Below are 20,234 nucleotides of genomic sequence, written 5' to 3'. Positions count from 1 at the left end.
ACACTAATTGCTAATTTTTGAATTGCAGCATGGCAAGTTACAGGCAAAGGCAATGCAAACACGACTAATCTCCAGCAGATAATAGATTTCTGTCTCAGTAGGCAAAGTGACACAGCATTAAAGAGTAAATTATCCATGAATCACACAGCAAAAAAACGTCTTAAATGACTCTATAAGCTAAATATGTTTGAGCACCACGTATTACACTTGTGGCCACAACCTAATTAGACATCACACCTAGTGTTACTCCTTCACAGTCTACTTTCTAGCATGAAGCCACAGTGCAAAAATACAAGGGTGCCAGATTCCGGTCAGATGTGGAGGGTCAAAAGGCAAAAAAATAAATAAACGTGCTATTCTGAGAGTAACCTCACAGTTTAAAAGCATATGCTTTCAAAGCCAAAGCCGCCACTGCTAATTGCTTCTGTGCACTCAGAGGTAGGTATTAAACAATACCCACCTCTGTCATGGAAACAGCATGACATGAACTGGCATGAAAAAAGCTTAAGGTGAATTAACACAATAGGCAAAATCCCCACTAAAAGTGCCGTGTTACGATCTAAAAGTCAGGCTTTGTGTTGGTTAATGATATGGGGAAAAAAAGAAAATCAATCAATCAACAGCCAGTAATGCAAAGATTTAAACCTGCAGCTCAGCAGCGTCAAACCTGGGTTCACTAAGGCTTATATAGTTTATACCCTAATAAAATAAACAGATAAAAATCTCCTGGATTATACAGGGTGTATCCAAAAGAAATCATCGTCGGATTTGTGCTTTTATTCCACAGCCATTCACTGATAACAATCGAGACATGCACTGTTAGCAAGAGGTTTCACATGGTTGCTGGTAGGTAGCACAAGTCATGTTCGCAGAAGTATGGGACAAGTGTAACCACTGTATGGATATATGCCGGGCGTCCAGAGGTGGACAAATGGAGGACCTGTGGACATTGTAAGTTTTGTATGGAAAACTTTATATTCAGACATCTATTTTAAAATATACCAGAGGCTTCTTTCTATTGTTTTAAAAAATATAGCCTTTATAGATGGGATGATGCCCCATATAGCCTTGGCCTTACATCATTTAGTCATGCATGACTGCTGGCAGTACATGTGGGGTGGCAAAGCACAATCTTTAGTTAGTTCAGTCAGACAATCTTGGCATATCAACTAATATCCCAAAGCTAAAGTTGATCTCTTTATCCTCTTATACACTACTAAAGCTGCTTTAGTCTGCCCATAGTTGCTGTGCACCTGCAAGCAACTTTGCAACCCATCTCTTCCTTTCACACGTGATGTCACTGATGCTTGGACTAGTGTGTGCTCGGTTCTCGCTGTTGTATGAAGGTAAGTATGTTGTTCTCTGCACCCGTGTAAATATAAATGAGCGTAGAGTGAAATAACAATGTTATTTGGTCCTACTGTGGCCCTGATTGAGGTGCTTTTCTATTGCAAACACATCAAAAAGCAGTTTAATGCGAATAACCCCACACAGCCCGTGTTTAAGAACTTTTTTAAACATTTATTTAAAAATTCAGCGTCGGAGAGTGGGAGACATTTTAGTGAATAATTTACTCTTTACTAAAAAACAGAGAGCAGATAGATGTAAAACCTCACTGTGGTACAAATTTGATTAAAATTTTATATGTATGCTCTAGTCATCGACTTGATTGGTAGCAAAGGCACCCACAGTACCACGGTAGCTGGCACCCAAGTCTTGAGCCTGAGGCTGCAAACAATACACCAAACATTCATCTTAATACCAAATATTTTAAAACGGCAGTGAGGTGGCATTTGCTGCATTAACAGGCTGTGATATATGGTCTCACTCGGCTGTATCCTAGTGAAAAATGACTGACTGATCCTCCACCATTTCCTGAACATATTCGCTAAGGACGACTTCTTTTTGGCATCAATCTCCGGCCCTCGGGGGTTTTATGAACCTGAACCATGCCAGGAAAATACAACCCCACGCCACAGTGGAGCTGCCAGGAGCCTTCACCATAAGAAGCAAGCATTGTGCCCTGGCATGTGCCACATATGTTCGTGTTCACTTGCTATTAACAGGATGACTCATGTGATCATGTGATGCTTTCTGCTACTCAGTAGAACATTCGCTCTGTTCTTAACCCTCAGATCACAAAACCTGTTTCAACCCAATTCAATTCAACCCATGCAAAGCATTTATTATTGTCCGCAAAGTTTCCTCATACTAATTAATGAAAGTGCCAACTTACTGCAGGAGGGAAATTAATTTACTTGTTTACTTAGCTGTCAGATCCTTCTTGCATGTCAAGTAATGCATGGAGATACCTGTCAAAATCAACTTAAGCCTGTCTTTCCCTTTGATTTTCATGCCAACATATCATTAGTATCTCTTCTCATGGCTCAAAAACTGTTGGACAATTGACTGACAAGCAGTTTCAGGGCCAGGTGAAGCCTGCACCCTATTTATTTCATGACAAATGAAGCAGACATAATATTTCAAGTTGATTCCAGACGTCAAATTTGTACTTAAGAGTTTTTCATTCTAATTTTAAATTCAAAGTCTAAAGAGATAAGGTGCAAATGCAAATGTGCGGGGTCATCATTAGGACAACAACAAAATCAAAACAAAAACTTTACGAGTGGCCACACCAAGAATCTGGTACATTCTTAAAAAGAATGAATGGACTGGCTCAGCAACACTAAAAGGTCCAAAAGGCCACAGAAAACAATTAAAGTGCACGATAAGAGAATTATTTCCACAGTTCCAAAAAATAGCATCCAATCAAGTCAAGAACACTCTCAGGGAAATGTCAAGGTTTCAAAATCTACAATCGAAAGACGCCTTCATGAATGGAGATACAGGTGCTTTAGAGGAAGGTGCTAACCACTGGACAGATGAAACTGAGATGAACTTGTAACAGAATTATGGGAAGAGGAAAGTTTGGAAAGGGAGAGAAACGACTCCTAATCCGAACATACCGCATCATAGTGGAGGAAGTGATATAATGCAGATATGTATGGCTGCCAGGGGAACCGGGTCACCGGCGTTTATTCTGACTGCTGATAAAGTAGCAGGATAGAGGGTACGGTGCTATACTCTCAGCTAGAGAACAGCAAGAGTGAGTTTTAGGACAGAAACTCTTGGGCTGCTTGAAATGGGATATTCTTCAAAGGCCAAGTCAGTCACCTGATCTCAAACCCAACAAAGCATGCTTTTCAGTTACTGAAGACAAGACTGAATGCAGAGAGACCCAACTGAAGGCAGTCGCAGTGAAGGCCTGCAGAGCATCTCAAGGGAAGAAACACAGTAAAGCTTAATATGTTCAATTTGCAATCAGTGACTACAGGGAGCAATCGGCTGACAATTTTCATCCATGTACTAAAAACGACCCTTTCAAATAAAATAATGATAGGTTTACCTTCTTTTTTTTTGCCGTTCTTTATTCCATAATTTCACAGCTGCAAGTCTGAAAGTCAAAAATACACCTGATCTTACTACGGGAAAAGAGGCTTGCCAGGAAATAATGTCACAACTGTGGACTTCTATATCCTGCATAATTTACTCCACATTATATAACAGTATGAAAGCTAAATATTCTGTGCAACTCACACAGTCTCTGGACTCTTTTGAACTGAAATGCAAAAAAATGCAAAAAAAAATGCAAAAGAAAAAATCATGAAGCATTTATGTCATGTGATCTTGAGCGCTGAAATGAATAATGAAGCAACTGTAAAATGTTACAAAATACAGTACGTGTTTTAAATTTAAATATGCCACTGCTTAAAAACTCAGCTCATTCTAAAACTAGCTGCCCCTCTTATTCACACTGTAGTTGGAAAAGTAAATCTTTACATTTTTATAGCTGTGCTTGTCTTATTTCATAAGGGTTAGGAGATTAAAATGTTGTTTTTAGTATATTGTACTAACTTTAAATTATGTTTCTGAACATGTGCAATTTACCTGTGCATCTGTCGCTAAAACGTTAGATGTTTTTTGAATGAAGGTTACAGGAAATGAGAAAAAAAAAGAATTTAATGACATTATTTGGTAATAAACACCTCACACCTGCTGTTTCTGTGCTTGTTCATCATTTATTCTGTCAGCAGTAATGTGATTGTACTTCATACATGGCCTATGCAGGCATAACGGGCCAACGTAACATCCACAAAAACAAACCAGGTGGTTTTAAGTTATGTTTTGACGTGGAAAACAGCCGCCTGTTTGTTGATGTTTTTGTAGAAGAGGAAGATGACACCTCACGCACTCACACCTGTGCTGCTGTATCCTTTATGCTGCAATCATTGCAGACTCCTAAGACATACAGATCGTATTGATGCTCTGACAGGAACACTTTCCCTGAAAGGTTTATTGATATTTGACAAATAAGTCTGTAGTGATGATTTTTGCTTTCTATCTTTGTGGACACGTCAAACCCGAGTAGCTCTGCATCTATTAGCCATAAAAATTATAATTTGTGTTATTAGAGTGAAAGCACACAGGGAGCTGAAACTAAAAAAGAGGAGTTTGAATACAGCAAAATGTTTCTTTGATCAAATGTTACAGCGAAGAAAAAGCAGCTGAGTCAGGAAATTTTAGTCACACTGCAAAAATTTACATGTTGTTTTAATGTTAGCTTATAGTTACGGCTGTAAGGTAAGCTAAAAGCTAAACTAGACCATTATTTTACATTTTTGTGAGATTTGTAGAAATATCTGCAAGAATGAAACTGAGACTTTATTATTTTCTCTGAACATCCAGATGTATTTTCTGACGTTGAATACTTTACTGCCAGTATCTGTCACATTCAAGCTTGTGAATAGATGGTAGATGTGAGTTGGCTGTGTGGTAAGCAGCTTGTTGTAATCATTATGTTGCTTCATGAGTTCTTTATGTGGACCAGACTGTACGTCACTGAATATTTTCAGTGAATTAAAGCATGTCAGTGTCTGACCTCCAGTGAAACTGAGTTAGACACTCGCTGGTCTAAGATGCAAACATGCTTTAATAATTATATATCATGTCTAACTTCACAACTTTATTAAAAAATAAAATGTTTTGCTTGTTCCCATGGTGTTAATTACATATGAAGCATCATGATTATCCGATCTGAATACATTTTTATGTGAAATTCTCAGTTTACATCGTTTTACACATGATGTGAATTTCTTAAAGACTGATGCTTTTGTGGCTTATTAGGCGGTTTAAATTCATTATTAGTAACTAGTAGTATGAGAGGGTGTGTTAATAGGAAACCTGTGTTTGTGACTCTTCCCAGTCATGTGATTAAAATATCTTTATGAGACATTTTAATTTGCGAAATATAAACCATTTCTTTCTGCACAGTTACAAAATGAAAGCAGCAAATGGCATGCTGGGTAATAGTAACTAACAGCCTGATGGGATGGGGGAACAGAAGAGACCGGAGACGCCCCAGAGAGGAGCTGTGTCTGTTTCTGCCAGCTAATTTTTAAAAAGTCCCAAAAGGAGTTTGTCTTGTCATCAGTTATATATAATTCCGTATTTTGTGATGAGTTTTTGTTTCTATTTTGATTTGAATTCAGTTTCATTTCAGTTTCTACAGCACATTTGTTTATTTTAGTTACATTTTTGTTTTAGTTCTGTTTTGTGAGTCTTTCTGAGTGATCCATGTTGTTTTTGTGTCCATGTGTTTCCTATGCAGTTCAGCCATGATGGAACCAAACATGATGGGACTTTTGTCATTCCCTCACATCCATCCTAGTAGTTTCAACAATTTAATGTCGGAATCTGCCGACATTTGTGAGTCCGTTGTGATTATTTTTCGTTATATTGAAAAGTTGATTGTTATTCTTTCACAGACAAATTGAAAAACTGCTGCAAAAAATAGCAGGAAGTGCAACAGTACTGAACAGGCCAATCACAGCAGTTGCGTCTGCGCCATGTAGCTATATTTCTACGACTAATGCCTGATTTAGACTCCTGCAGAAAATGAATGTCTTAACTTAACCCTACACTGTAACCTTCCACACCATTCAGCTGTTGCAGTCTTTGTTTTTAATTATTATAATGTGGAGGGTGTTTGCCAGGGTTAGGATTTAAGAAGTTTGTAATAAATGTTACAATATAAAAACAACACTCAGTGAAGGCACACATACTTCAATAAAGATGTGCGCCAAAGCCTCATCAGACTGGGTGTGTTGACAAATCTGGGCATATTTCATATAGACTAATGTAATTATTCGCTCACACTGCCCAGCTGTAGACATGTTTTATTTTATAAATAAAGTTTTATTGTTTCAAGTTCCATCACAGAGAGGAGAAGCTCCAATACGGAGAGCGGACAAGCTGAGTTTCTTTAGTTTCTTCAACCCCTGCACACACAGCATGAAATATTACTTAACTGAAAACAGCTTTGAATATCAATATTTGATTGATAGAAAGGTGCACAAGGTCCCAACATGACCCATGACATTTTTCTGAGTCATATATCGTTTGCATATGTCTTTGTTGTGAGAATGACTCATTTAAATTCACGTGAGTCTGACTGGAATCCAATTAAAGCATCGAGCTGACGCCGCTGCATTCAAGGGCCGTGACTTTTCATGTAGAAGGTCAATTTCTTTATAATTGACGAAAACAGATAATTCACTGCTTCTAACTGATTATTATTAAAGGAGACATGACCCTCCTGTCCATCTTTTACCTCTTTTTTGGTTTGATTGTCTTTAGAAATCAGTTCGTGGGTGTGTAGTATAAGAGATGTTCTCTGCTTAAACAAATATTCTGCACTGCTATGTTTAAATTCCTGCTTCCACAGTCCACACACTGTCGCGTGCTACAAAAACACCAGTGTACAAGGCCACGCAGAGGCCTTATCCAGGATTTAGATTAGCTTTCAGAGAGAAGCCTTTGTATTTGACTCAGATAAGTTTCAACAAAGAGTTTCATTTGTAAGTCACCCCGTCTCAGAGTTTAGTGGGAAGTCTTAAAACACAACACATGGCAAACAGAAAGTGTGTCACATGTTTATCCCCAGTTTTAACCATTTCTTCTTCCATTAAGGTTCTCAGTGATAGACTTCAATATAGTATGGGTATTTTATATATTAGACGCCAGTATGCACTAGACTGGTCTGATGACGTTAAGGTTTGCGGTTAAATATAACACATCACTCATTTAGAGCAAAAACACAAGCTCACGTGCAGTAATCATATGAACACTCGTCCATTAAACATTGTTGTGTGTGCGTGTGTCAGATGAGAGCCGCATGTGTGGGAGTTCGGTCTGTGATCTCCGTTGAGCAAACATACCTTTTTAACATGTGAGGTCAAAGTTGTGCAAGTTTCACTGGCAGTTTCCACTCCCAGTCCTGATATTCCCAGTTTCGTCAACAGTGTGAATAAACCTTATCGCCAAGTTCGAAATGTGCTTTTGCAAATTTACAGATTTTTAATTTTGAAGAAAAGATACAAATGATATGCAACCAATCAAAGTCCAGTAATAACTTAATTTTACTGTAGGCATTAAAGAATACAATCTTCTTATTGTCATTTATACAGATTAGAAAGCAAAAAGAATTTATGATGTGATATCAGTGTGTGAATGTGAGAGTGAATGAATAGTGGCATTGTAAAGCGCTTTGGGTGCCTTGAAAAGCGCTATATAAATGCAATCCATTATTATTATTATTATTATTATTAATTAATATTGGACTTAGTTTGTTAATTTCACTTTTTAACTTATCGCTCAATCAGAGTAATTTGCTTACCCGAGCTTATCAACATTCTTTAATATCAGCTGAATATTACTAAAAGAATAATATCAAACTCATAGTGGTGGGGTTTTTGCACCCTGGAGTCACATCCAAACTTTTCTTTATGCACTTACTCTCACCATGAAACTGACCATGAATCAGAAACCTGACTTGTTAGTATTGAAGTATCATTATATAAATAAAATATTTAGTTACATTTCATTTATGTAATGCTAGTCATCTCAAGACATTTAAATATTGTCGGATTTTACTTCAGAACATATAGAGAAAACCCCACACTGCACTTGGAGATGGTGGGGAGGAAGAACTACTCTTCAACAGGAATAGACCTCAAACAAAACAATCCTTGCTGAGAAGCAGCAAACCATCATGACTAGTAGTGGTATATAAACACATCAGAGATGAAAAGAGGGGACCCTGATTCTATAGCAACAGGGTCTCTTCCTGTTAAAAGGGAGTTCTTCTTCCTCACCATTTCCAAGTGTTTATTCTTAGATGACTGTCTGATTGTTGGGCTTTTTCCTCTTATATTGTAGGGTTTTCACTTACTATAAAAAGCATATTGAGATTACTGTTGTTAAAGCACTATATAAATAAAACTGAAGTGAAGTTAACATATTGACAGGTGTGTACGAGAGAGAGCAAAGGGAAGTTAATGATATGCAACAGAAGAAAAAATGAGTTTGAAGTGAAAAAAGAGGAGTGGAGAAAAAGTGCTACATCAAGCTGCTCAATATCCACCGACTGATAAAGAGACAGACATAACGTGACAACACAAACAGTTCATAGTTCTTTTTCTTTTACTTTTAGTTCTAGATTTAACTTCTTCATAACTACCAAGAACTGACTCAAATCTATATACCAGGACTAAAGAGTGGCTCAATAGAGGAGCTCTGGAAACCTCCCACACCTTTCCCACATCAGTCATCAGATCAAGTTTCATTCATTATAACTATTTCTGTCACTTTTGGTCTGAACTGTCAACCTCAGTTAAATGACTATTGTTTCACACTAGCTTTTTACAGACACCTTGAAGAGTGGCCTTTCTGGACAGCTATAAAAGCCTATCCCTCGTGTAACTGTTGGATAAAACATCATAGAAATGCATTTTCAAACACTCGTCTGTCTCAAGCCTCCGCAGCTCACATAGGTCACACCTCAAGGGCAGTCACAAAAATCATTGTGTGCAGAAAATGTGCATTTTGGTAAAAAAAAAAATAATAATCTGTTTCAGCTTGAACCTTTAAAGCTTAAAAAAACAGCTGCACTGTGACATCTTTTAAGCGACATCAGCGTGCTTAAGCCTCTTAATTAGCTTACAATAAATTAGCATAATTCATAGGGCTTTATCAAGCATCAGCAGGCAAGAGAAAAAGTCCTGAAGCATCCTCGTGGCTCACTTGGCAAAAGGTGGATCTGTAGCTGCGGCATCCATGAATCTGGTAGCCCCCTCATTTCCTCACACCATGATGATGGGCTCCATTCCCAAAAGAGTGGCCAAAAATGAATTAGTGAACCCAGGCGTGTTCTTACGGTTATCTATTTAAATCGACAAGAAAATAATAACAAAGGAGCCAGAAGTACAAGACAAAAGCTCCTCTGTGTCTCTGTGTGCTCAACCCTCTTGACACAGCAGCATGTTGCAGTTTTACTCTGAGCACTCTCTTTATCAAAAAGCTGTGGCAACATTTGGCAGAGCAGCAACAAGAGTGAGTGAAGCTGGAGAGTGCAAAAGCATTACTGAGAACAACTGGGTCCCTGTAAGGTATGAGGTGATTCTGTCGAGCCTATTTCAGTCGGGGCCACTATAGTCAAAAGAAGATTGTTATTTCCATCTGCAGTGATTTATATTTAGCTGTACGGCTCTGTTCTGAACCTTCCCGCCCTTCCACATGCATGCATGAAAAGCCTGCGGCGGAGAGCGGCAGCAAGAGCCCCACACAGAGCAGAGCAGGCATCAATGACAGCAGACATGACACTGATTAAATCAGACACAGCATGAAAAGGAGCAACTGTAGACAGGCTAAAGCTATCCCCAGAGAGCCCAAACATAAGTACATGGATGGAAATCACAATGGAAATTTATAACATGGAAAAGATAACAGCTTCTGTTAACCACAAGCTGGAGAAATTTACATCATATTGGGAAAACTGGGTTAAATATATCACGCCTCATAGGCCAGATTTTACTATTACAAACCAATAATTATGATGTATGTATATATATTTATAGGATCACCCCATACCAACACATCCGTGTTTTTTTTTTTTTTTTGTTTTGTTTTGTTTTGTTTTTTTTGTTTTTTTTCTCTTTTCTTAGGTTTGTTAGTTTTGTTTTTTGTTTTTTGATTTTCGGATTATGTGATGGTTTCAATTACTTCTATCGTTGTAAGTATTCTTCCCTTATGACTTGGATGTAAATTAAAATACTATTTCAGTATTTAAGGCAGATAACCTAAGTATGAAGAATGCTTACATGATGTACATACTGTGAATGCCTGCTTTTGAAACCTTAATAAAAATATGAATTAAAAAAAAAAAAAGTAGACAGGCTAAAGCAACTCAAAGATACCCATTATGCTCATTTCCAGCTTCAGGTTTTACTAGACCTGGACTCTACTAGGGTAGCTTTGCATGAATCACAGTTAAAAATAATCATTGCTTATTTCACACTGGGCCTTTAAATAGCCCTGCACTTCGTCCTCTGTTTAAAAAAAAAAATTCTCCCCCTTTCTTCTCATTGGCCACCCCTCATAAGCATAAGGTTTAAGTAGCAGATGGGTGGAGCTGTGTGCCTGAGGTGACCATATTAGGGAAATCACCTCTCTCTGTCCTTTCCTGTACATACGCCCACCTCTTTATTTGAAAGTGTAGTGGCATATGCAGAACAGGAAATACGGTAATACGGTAATACGATAATAGGTTACTTTATATATCTTTTTTACTCGGTGGCGACTATGTAAACAGACTTCCTGCTCAGCATTTGCTGACATAGAAGTCAGCATTTGCTCACCGCTAATATCTGAAGAAAATTGCTCAAAGGTTGTTTATCTTAAACAAACAAGATCGGGTTAGGTTAAAAAAATCCCACTAGTGATGTTGAGGACGTCTCAAAAACCCATTTAATATGATACACTTGGTTTTAAGGAGTTAATAAAGGTTTTTCAAATGTCAGGATAACTGACACAATGTTTACTTCAGCACATGTGCGCTTGTAGGAGTAAACCGCAGAATCGATCATGACAACTAGTCATTCGAATGTCCTACACAGTGTTTAGGATAATGTTCAAGACACATTAATGAAGTAAATGATCAACAATCTTTCGTAAAGAGATGCCAAAAGGATCACAAATCACGGTTATTAATATGATGAGGAAGCACGCAGTTATCACAATCGTGTAACAATGCCAGAGAAGCAAACATTCAGCATTAAGATCAAATCTTTTATCCCGTTTGTGTCTGCATAAATATTTAAGGAGAATAACTCTGCAAGAATAATAAATCATCCGCATATATTTATCTACTGCGAAAAACCCCTTTGCTGCTGCTACTGCTGACAATAAAATGATTACACCTGAATAAAAAAAAAAACAGTTATCTATGTCCTCCGCCTCCTCTCTGTACAACAACCAGCCCAGCTGACTCTTGAGGATCCTGTAATGTCGGGTGCACACACTGTAATCCGTCGCCTTTTCAAACACATTCTGATTATTGCGTAGAAACTGAATGCACGTTTCCCTATTTCCATCCCTCCTATATCTGGCCCCACGTCTTTCTCGGATCTAATTATTCCTGTTAAATACATGTACTGGGTAGTGCAAGTACAAAGGGGCGTGTCACTGGTGAAATAAATGTGTTTTGTGAGAATGAGCAGCTGCAGTGCCATATAAATGCAGCCATTTTCTCTGGTCAGTGCACTTCCCTGCCCATCCTCACAGCATCATCAAAGCCTTGCTAAGCTTATGTGTTTTTCCGCTTACACACACGTGTGTGTGCGAGTGCGTGAAGAGTGTGTTTGACACTGTGCCAGCCTCTGTGTGTATGCACACATAATTATGCAGCATAGATCTGTGAGTTAGCCCTTGAAAAAACATGCCAGTTCATTCACGCTAACAATACAATATTTTCCAGATGGCACAGGTCCACATTGATCTGCAGCCAGAGCATTTATCCTCCGGTGCTTTCACACATCAACCAATAAAGTCACCAGCAGAAATTCCATCAAAAATGCATATATTACTGAGTTTCTAACCAACAAAAGGCCCAGGCAATGTGTGACAAAATGTCAGGCTTCTGGGGGCTCGTTTGTTTCGAGAAATCATTTTTTACCAAATAATGATCTAATTAAAAATGCATTCCAAAAACGCTTTACCAACTAATGAAAATGCGTTTCATGATGTAGCTCGTTAATATACACGTGTGTATTTTTACCCAAAGCACTATTATCGCATCACGAACAGAAAAACATGAGTCTCATTGAGGAACAATGCACTCGTATCTGAGAGTCACTAGAACGGCAAAATCTTCCGAGATCACGAGCATTCAGCCATTATTGGTTGATTAGGTCAACAGTTTCTACAGATCTGTGTCTTCAAAGCTAAACTGGAGGTAAGTAAGTATCATGTTGCAAGATGAATATTGTTACCTTACAAAGCTACATGTATTGCATCCAACAACTACACTTTCCTTTAGCTTAAGTTGAGATCCACCATCTCCTTCGTGGATTAATCAGGCTTTAACCCCCAAATGTTCCTCTACCAGCTAAACAATCATCATCTCTGCTTGATGTTTGTGTCATTAAATCCAAATTAAACCAATGTGTAAAATAAAATATAGAGTACAGAAGAATATCACGCTCAGGTATAATGTCTTCTGAGCAGAGCCGTACACGCAGACATCTGAGGACTATACCAAAATCAGCATTATTTTTTTAAAAACAAAGCTCTGATGAGGTTTAGGATAGAGCTACCTAAACCTTGTCAAAACTTCCTCCGTCTCTGATTAGGCAACATATCAGCCTGGCAGATGTACGCTGACGCTGAGCTTTATTTCATCCTGTTCTGATAAACTTTTGTTGCTGAATTTTGACGCTGACGGGTTTTCACACAAATGAAGACAATACCGAGAGCGTTGCAGACAGCAGCCGCCATCTGTGGTGCGAACCTAACGGCGGTTTATTGATGTGAGTTCTGTTGTTCGAAAACGGAGACATTGGCATTTGCGAACGCCTCGGCCTGTGATCAATCAGTTTGAATAATATTTATATCCTCGCTCCTATTTTTCCTCCCTCAACATCAACCCTTTGTGTTGTTGTCTTTTTATTTTTGTTATAACATTTAAGCTAACTGCCTGGCATTAGACACCAGGCCACTGGATAAACAGAGTAATATCACTTCTGTAATAAACATGATAAAATGAAGGCAGATGCATGGTAATTGTAGAGCAAGTAAAAAAAACCTGCTGAGGATTTTGATAGGAGAGGCTGAGAAAGTGTTTTTGTCTCCTTCTTGCAGATCTCTGTAAGTAGGAGGTAGTTAGCCTCTCTTATTCATACTGGATTGCTGTCAATTCCTGGCACAGCCTCTTCCTCACATGGACTGAGATGACAAGGCTGTGTGCAGTGTGGGTCGTCTGCTATTTTTTTTTTTTTTGTGGTTGTTTTGATTTCCTTTTTCTTTTCCTAAAAATTAACTGCTTAAACAGAGTCTCCTTTATGTGAATAAAAAAATCTAAGTAGTGGAAGAAATGAATTTATCCTTCAAAGCAGATCTTGCTCTCCTGAGTGGAGACAAAAGGACTATAACCAGTTATCCAGCAGTCTGCAGGAGCATCTGTAACTGTAACCCAATGCGACAACAACACTAAACAAAAACGGTGCGACCAGGTTCGTGAGGAGTGCTTGCTCCTTTGGAAAACAAACACGATCTAGATCAGAAGTTCTCTGGGCCTGATTCAGATAGCCTTTATCTCTTTATCAGGCAAACCAACATTACCCTCTGACCACCACACTCAAAGGACAAGGCTGGTGCTCCACAAACAAGAGCAAACATGTATGAATCAGGTCCCTGGATTAGCTATACCGCTCATTTCAGTATAACATATAGTTACAAAAATATGACCCAAAATGTCCACTGTTGCTCCATTTTATCATGTTATACCATGCTTTAAAAAAACAAGCTAAAACCATATAAAAAGATGGGTCGTGGATGGGTCTTTAAGCATGGCAATGACCCAAAACATACTGCCAAGGCAACTAAAGAAGAAGTACATTAAGGTCATGGAGTGGCCTAGCTGGTCTCCAGACATCAACACTACAGAAAATATGTGGAGGGAGCTGAAGCTTCATGTTTCCAAGCAGCAGCCAAGAAACTGAAAGGAGTTAGAGAGTTTCTGTAAAGAAGGAAGCTGGTGACCTCCTACAAGAAACCTCTCACCGTTGTGCAACAACAACAGTTTTTCTACCAAAGTACTAAGTTGTGTCATGTTTTGCTTGAGGATCAAATACTAATTTCCCTCAGCAACATGCAAATCAATGTATAACTTTTATATAACGTATTTTTTCCCTCAATTTTTGGTTAATATTCCCTCTCTCCATTAAAATGAAACTAGCATAAATACAAGAGACTGTTGATTTCTTTCTAAGTGAGCAAAAATCAAATAATTATTTACCCCATTGCACTTCTAAAGCAGATCACGTATAATATTTAACTTCTTAAGAAAGAAATCATCACAGTACTGGTAGCTTTTTTGTAAATGTTACTTTAACAGAAGCAACGCAACTGTTCGACCATAAATTATACACATTTGTGCTCTAGTGAGTATTTACAGCAGTGTATGTGAGATTAGCTTGAGCCATAAAACACTGCCCCGGTTCACCGTAAGGAACAATCGAGTCACCAAGTGCAACAGCGTGACTCATTTATGTGTTTTTTACAGAAAACAACAGAGCTCCACAACACAGAGGAATAAGCACATTCTGGCTTTACTGTTAGTTTTTCATGAGTTTTGCTGACAAACATAAATCTTTTGCCCTTTAAAACTTCGTTTTTTCATATTGACAGTGTATTACAAACATAAATAATGTGAACCTTACCTTGTGTCGGCACTTCAGAACAACACCATAGGCACCTGAAACAGAAGCAAAAAGCAAGATTACTTTAATTTCCTTTACTGTTTATTCATCCATTCAGAGTAACTTTTTCTTTCAAGTAGAATCAATAACAGTAAATAATAAAACACAAAATCAGCTTGAAACTCTGTAATTAACATGCCACCATGATCTACAGCCATAAACAAACAAGGAGTATTACTCCAACTGAGAAGAGAAAAGCTTTTGAAATAACCCCTTCGAATGCTTCCTATATGTTCGCATGAACTACACATGAACTACACATGAACTAACCCCCCCACCTCCCCTTTATAAAAAGGACAGGTGGTCCAGAAAGTAGGACACAAGTGTTGGCAAGCTACTGTAGATCTGATGTTATCGACCCTGGCAGTCACACACATGCATCCCCCGAGGGTTCGAGAGGAATTCTTGGACCAAGCAGACATATGACGAATGGATCTGTGCTCCTTTACGAGAACATCAGTGCTGAGAAGTTATCTGCTCTACAGTCGAACACACTTTAAAGACTAAAGCTATGGGGTCTATGTATTATTTATACAACTGTAACAATTTTAACTTGTGTCTTTATTATTATTAATATAATCCAAGACTCAATTTCACCTCTTGAACGTGTAATTATCTTGGGTACGCGCCACCCAGAAGACAGTGGTGAGTAAGAAACGTGTAATAACACATCAAGCTATATGTTGGACTGAGGATGTGCTGTGCACATAGCATAACTACCATAACCATACACAACAGCATCCTTAAACTCTTGTTTATTTTCACTAAATCAGCCACCTTCAGCATCTTAGTTTGGCTTTAATCTTCACATGTACTTCCAGCGGTTCCAGCAAGCATGACCGCCACCAGTGAAAAATCCACTGACTAACAAGAAACCAAACTGGACAGGATTTTTTTGGTGTATGCAGCCTGGTTTCATGACAATTTAGGACATTTTGTATGTCATTAGTAAAGCAGGGACACATTAGCCACATCTCTTACCCCATTCCTACTAAATTAGTGCACAAAAAGCTGCAAAACGTGCCTGAAGTATTAAAAGATGGAAAATAATTTCTCCCGTTCATTTCCGTCCTTCAATGAAGAGCTGGAGATAGCTGCACATAATTCAGTGTATTTTTAATTGCTGGGGTGAGCTGCATGCACTTAGCACTTAGTACTAAATCATTAACAAAACTGACTGACCTCAAGATCACTGAGGAAAAATCTATGATGCTGGGATCAAGCGGAGCATACAGTGCAATGAGTGCTACGGCAGGAAACGGGGAGATGAGCAGGAAAATTTCTACAACTTTTACAGTTTAATGTGACACTAAAAGTGCTGACTTCCTTCCCAACCGGCGCATCATCGGACAGGCACGCAGCTTTTAAAATCCAGCTCGAGATTTCCCCGCGTCTTTCTGCCACGCATTATAAAACTTCTAAGACGTGGGAGTAGAAGAGTAAGGGTGTAAAAACTAGGACGTGTGGGTGGCCTCCCTTCAGGGCTACTGCCACTTTCTATCAACCAAGTAGCTCAAGGCAAAACAAAAGCCAGGAGAAGCATTTCAGGGGAATTTAACTATCACACAGCCATGCCCTGCTGATATTTACTACAATAAAGCAAAAGAAATCCCCAAACCACCACTTCATTTATCCAATAAGAACATGAAAGTATGAATCACATTAAAGCATCTAGCTTCAGTTTGTCACATTTAAATTCTTTTGGATAAATAAATATAAAACAGACGCCCTTGACCTTAATAAGCTGTAAAGGTCAGGCTTTTAATGGGCTTGTTCTGCAGGCAAATTGGTTAAAAACAATCAACCGATGGCTCACTAAAAAGCCATGCAAGTGTGCATGAAAGGCTGGACTGGACTAGTTCTTACTATCTACTGCAGACTGAAAAACAATCGCACAAAACAGGCTTTTCAGCAAGTAAATGACCGCACTTACCTTCACCCACAATCCCAAGGACTTCAAATTTATTCATTACATCACCAAGGTCAGGGATCTTCATGAAGTCAAAAGGTATGCTGTGTGAGGTGGGTGGAGCTCAGGCTCAGGGGCCCCGGCTACAGGACTGCATGAGTCGGCCAGCTGTCGGCTCCTGAGAGGCGAACGCCTGCTGTAAGCCATAATATCCGTCACATGCCTCCGTCAGTGCCTCGTCTTCACCTGCAGGAAAACAATGCACCAAATCAAAATAGATAAAGAGCCCTCTTAGCTCAGAGTTAAAAGAAAATCTACCGATACTGAATTCACGAAAGCTTGAGAAAAAATGAATCTGTGTCACAAAACTAGCAATCCTTTAGTTAAAGGGTGATTCCTGCTTTGTATAGGTCCCTTTTATTAAGCTGGAGGAGTTTAGAAAGGGTGACTAGAAAGAACAATAATCAAAATGGGTGAAGAAGGGGCTGAAATGTCCCAACTTTTGGTCCCTATTAAAATAAAAAAGCAGGATCCAATTCCCAGAAAGCAGTTTAATACAATCTATCACTCGTCCTCCTTTGCCTGCACGCCCTCATTTCTCGATCTCCATGCCCACATTTTTAAAACACAGGCTTTCTCCCAGCTAATTGATATCTTCAGCTTTACTAAAGATAACCCTGATCATATCACAAGGGTTATTTTCTCAAGACTTGACGAAGCTCCTCTAGAGCCACAGAAGACACTGCACAAGGGTATTAACAGCCTGTGCAGGCTCCACATACCGAGCGAATAGACGCGAATGTGTGAAATCAGTGGACTGTCTCGTCAGTATAAATTAAGTAAATAAAAAGGTTCCATATTATAGTTTACAGAACCTGATGAAAATGATGGTGAAAATAGTAAATTCCTACCTGTTTAGAGAGAGTGAAAGGGCACCGCACGCATTTTGAACGTGATCAAAGGATTTCCTCTGGTATCCACACACTCTTTATTGATTCAGATAAGACTCCAGATACCACTTTCTCCATTTCATCTTCTCCTAGCTGGAAAGCTCAAGGACTTGTGTAGCCTACACACACACTCACACACACACTTGCAATCTCCTACAGAGCTGTGGGCACAGGAGCTGCTCATCACTATGCAAAAACCTCGGCACCAAAATAAACTGAGTCTCCCTGAACACCAAATATCGCTGTGTGGTCTGTTACTCCCTTATCTTACTCAGCAGCAAACCCTCAACTGTAGGCTAAACTCAAACACTTTTCACCTCGCAGAAAATGCCTTTTATTTTTCACTCATGAGTGTGTTTCTGTGCTTCCTTTGGTCCATTTCAGCTTGCAGCCTACATGAGGTGGCATGCAAGCCTATTGTTTTTCCCAAGCAGATTTTTGCCAACTAACCCACCAGGCCCACTCCTGGAAGGATAATATGATCAGGAATGCACAGTGCATGGCTGTAGATCGTATATTTTGTCTCTATCAACAGCATGACTCATGCGTGGTGCGTGGAATTGAAAATGCAGAACCTCCAAAATCTCTTCATATGATCAGTGCACTAGTATTTATGCAGAATTGTGTCTTTCTGATGATTAAAATTTGACAAAGTGGTGGAAATTTGTAGAAAAAACAACAACAACAACAACAACAACAAAGGGATCCATCTAACAACGTCACTCAGGTTTAGAGTAACGTGATTTTTTTTGGGTTAATTGCACACAATTAGGCAAACAACAATAGACACAAGTTTAAATTTAAGATAAAATTATGGTTGAAAAAAGGAAAAGAAATTTACTGCTGTTTATGTAAAAATCTCACCTGCATTTGTGGTGTTGCTTCTTATAACAAGTCTCTCACATTCTTAACAGCTACAAAGGTGAAATGTAGCTGTCACAAATCATCATTTTTAACTGTAGCCTGTGTATCTAATTGTGTATATATGCACATATGTATGCGTGTGCGTGTGTGAGAGAGACAGGGAGCTATGACTGCCCACAGACTGACTGTAGCGCCCACATTTTTAATGCAGAGCAACAGCAAACCCAACAAGTCAAACATATGAAGCCAACTTAACAGAAATTAACAGTTTTTTTCCCTAGTTGTTGTTGAACCAGCTGATTCAGAAAACATGCATAACAAACCTCCCGCCTGCCTTAACACATAAGAGATCCGAGTCACCCTCGCAGGTTAAGTGTTACCCAAGTAAAGATAAAAAAAAGCTACTCACTCAGTCACTGTTTTTGGGGAAAAACGATGGAAACAGGCCCATATAAATATATCCACCCACCAACGACGTTATTTTCATTGCAGCAGGCAGCTACAGTAACTGGATCGTGCGGTTGACAAGCTCCGAGCCCATCGCCAGGCAACAGTTCGAGCGACGTGACAGCGGCCAATGAAAATGCTCGGAACTGTTGTTTATTCCAACTCCCCCTTAGTTTCAGCCAATTACAGCACAGATGGCTTCCGGAGAGAGGGGGGGCGAGGGGAGGGTTGCTGAAAACTGTGTTGCGGTCTGAGGGTGTTTGGTATGAAGGTGGGATATTATTGTTCTAATTTCTCAATTACATAATTCTGGCAAATCACACCCCGCGTTCAAATATGACAACATAATTTAGCTAAAGGCCACTCCAAAGTACATAAAGAGGCAGAAAGATTGCCTTTTAAGGATGTTCTGATGTAAGGTGTATACACAAGCTACATTAGAGAGGAGTAAGTGCCTTGCTTAAGGGTAAGGGTAAAAACTGGACAAAACAAACTACAAGAGAGAGTAAGTACACGTTAATGGTGTGTAATAGTGGGATATAAATGCATCAGGGAGTGAATGAGCCATAAATTGAGACTCCCAGCTGCAGTCTCAAAACTTAGAGTGGAATGTGAAGAAACTGCTGTGACTTTATATCCAAATCGTGTGCATTGTTTTCAAGAGAAATCCACTGTAGCTAAACACAGGCTGGGCTGCACTTTTTGCAATGCCAATTTTCACCACTAGGTGGTGCAGTGAGCCAGTAGAACTTATTAATTTAATTACTTATTTAATCGGTAAAGTCATGAAGAACACATTCTTAGTTAAAATGATAGGATGTGGAAAGGAAAAGATTCACGATTCAAGATTCATTATAAAGCCTGTCAACAGAATCTGCAGCAAAGGTACTTTTTCGGACCATAAGGCGCACCGGATTATAAGGCGCATTAAGCGAAACAAAACAGTCAGATAAGTCAAACTTTACTCAACTCATTGTTCTTGCTTCCTCCACTTCCGTACCATTGATTCATTAATGTTAAATTCTCCAGCAGGTACTCTATTCCAATGTTGTTGCAATATATTAATGACCAACCTCTTATTGTGGATGGATTATCTCAGTTGTTCTCCTGACTGACGTTTGGTCCGTTTACAGCATCCTGCCATGCGATTGCATTTGTCCCTAACCATAGGGAACCCTCACGTTAACTTTT

The 20,234-nt window shown here is 39.0% G+C and overlaps 1 protein-coding gene across 3 annotated transcripts in view; it reads right to left on the bottom strand.

Moving 5' to 3' along the window:
* LOC309700123 (cyclin-dependent kinase-like 5) overlaps window positions 1–19,137 on the bottom strand; it is a 51,939-nt gene extending 32,802 nt beyond the window's left edge. For 2 of the 3 annotated variants that reach the window (XM_082523534.1, XM_082523536.1), the window contains exons 1-3: window positions 19,006–19,137; window positions 16,807–17,028; window positions 14,835–14,869 (exon numbers count right to left, since the gene is read on the bottom strand). In XM_082523534.1, coding sequence (XP_082379660.1) covers window positions 14,835–14,869; window positions 16,807–16,870 — 99 coding nt within the window. In that variant the 5' untranslated portion in view covers window positions 16,871–17,028; window positions 19,006–19,137. Of the gene's footprint in view, window positions 1–14,834; window positions 14,870–16,806; window positions 17,029–17,693; window positions 17,982–19,005 lie in introns of those variants that run through there. The other variant, XM_082523535.1, reaches the window with a different exon arrangement.
* Between the last annotated feature and the right edge of the window lie 1,097 nt (window positions 19,138–20,234).

Source organism: Aulonocara stuartgranti (genome assembly GCF_965226115.1).
Source record: "Aulonocara stuartgranti genome assembly, chromosome: 23".
Taxonomy (NCBI): Eukaryota; Metazoa; Chordata; class Actinopteri; order Cichliformes; family Cichlidae; genus Aulonocara; species Aulonocara stuartgranti.
Note: the sequence above shows the minus strand (reverse complement) of the source record. Positions and strands in the feature narration are given on the sequence as shown.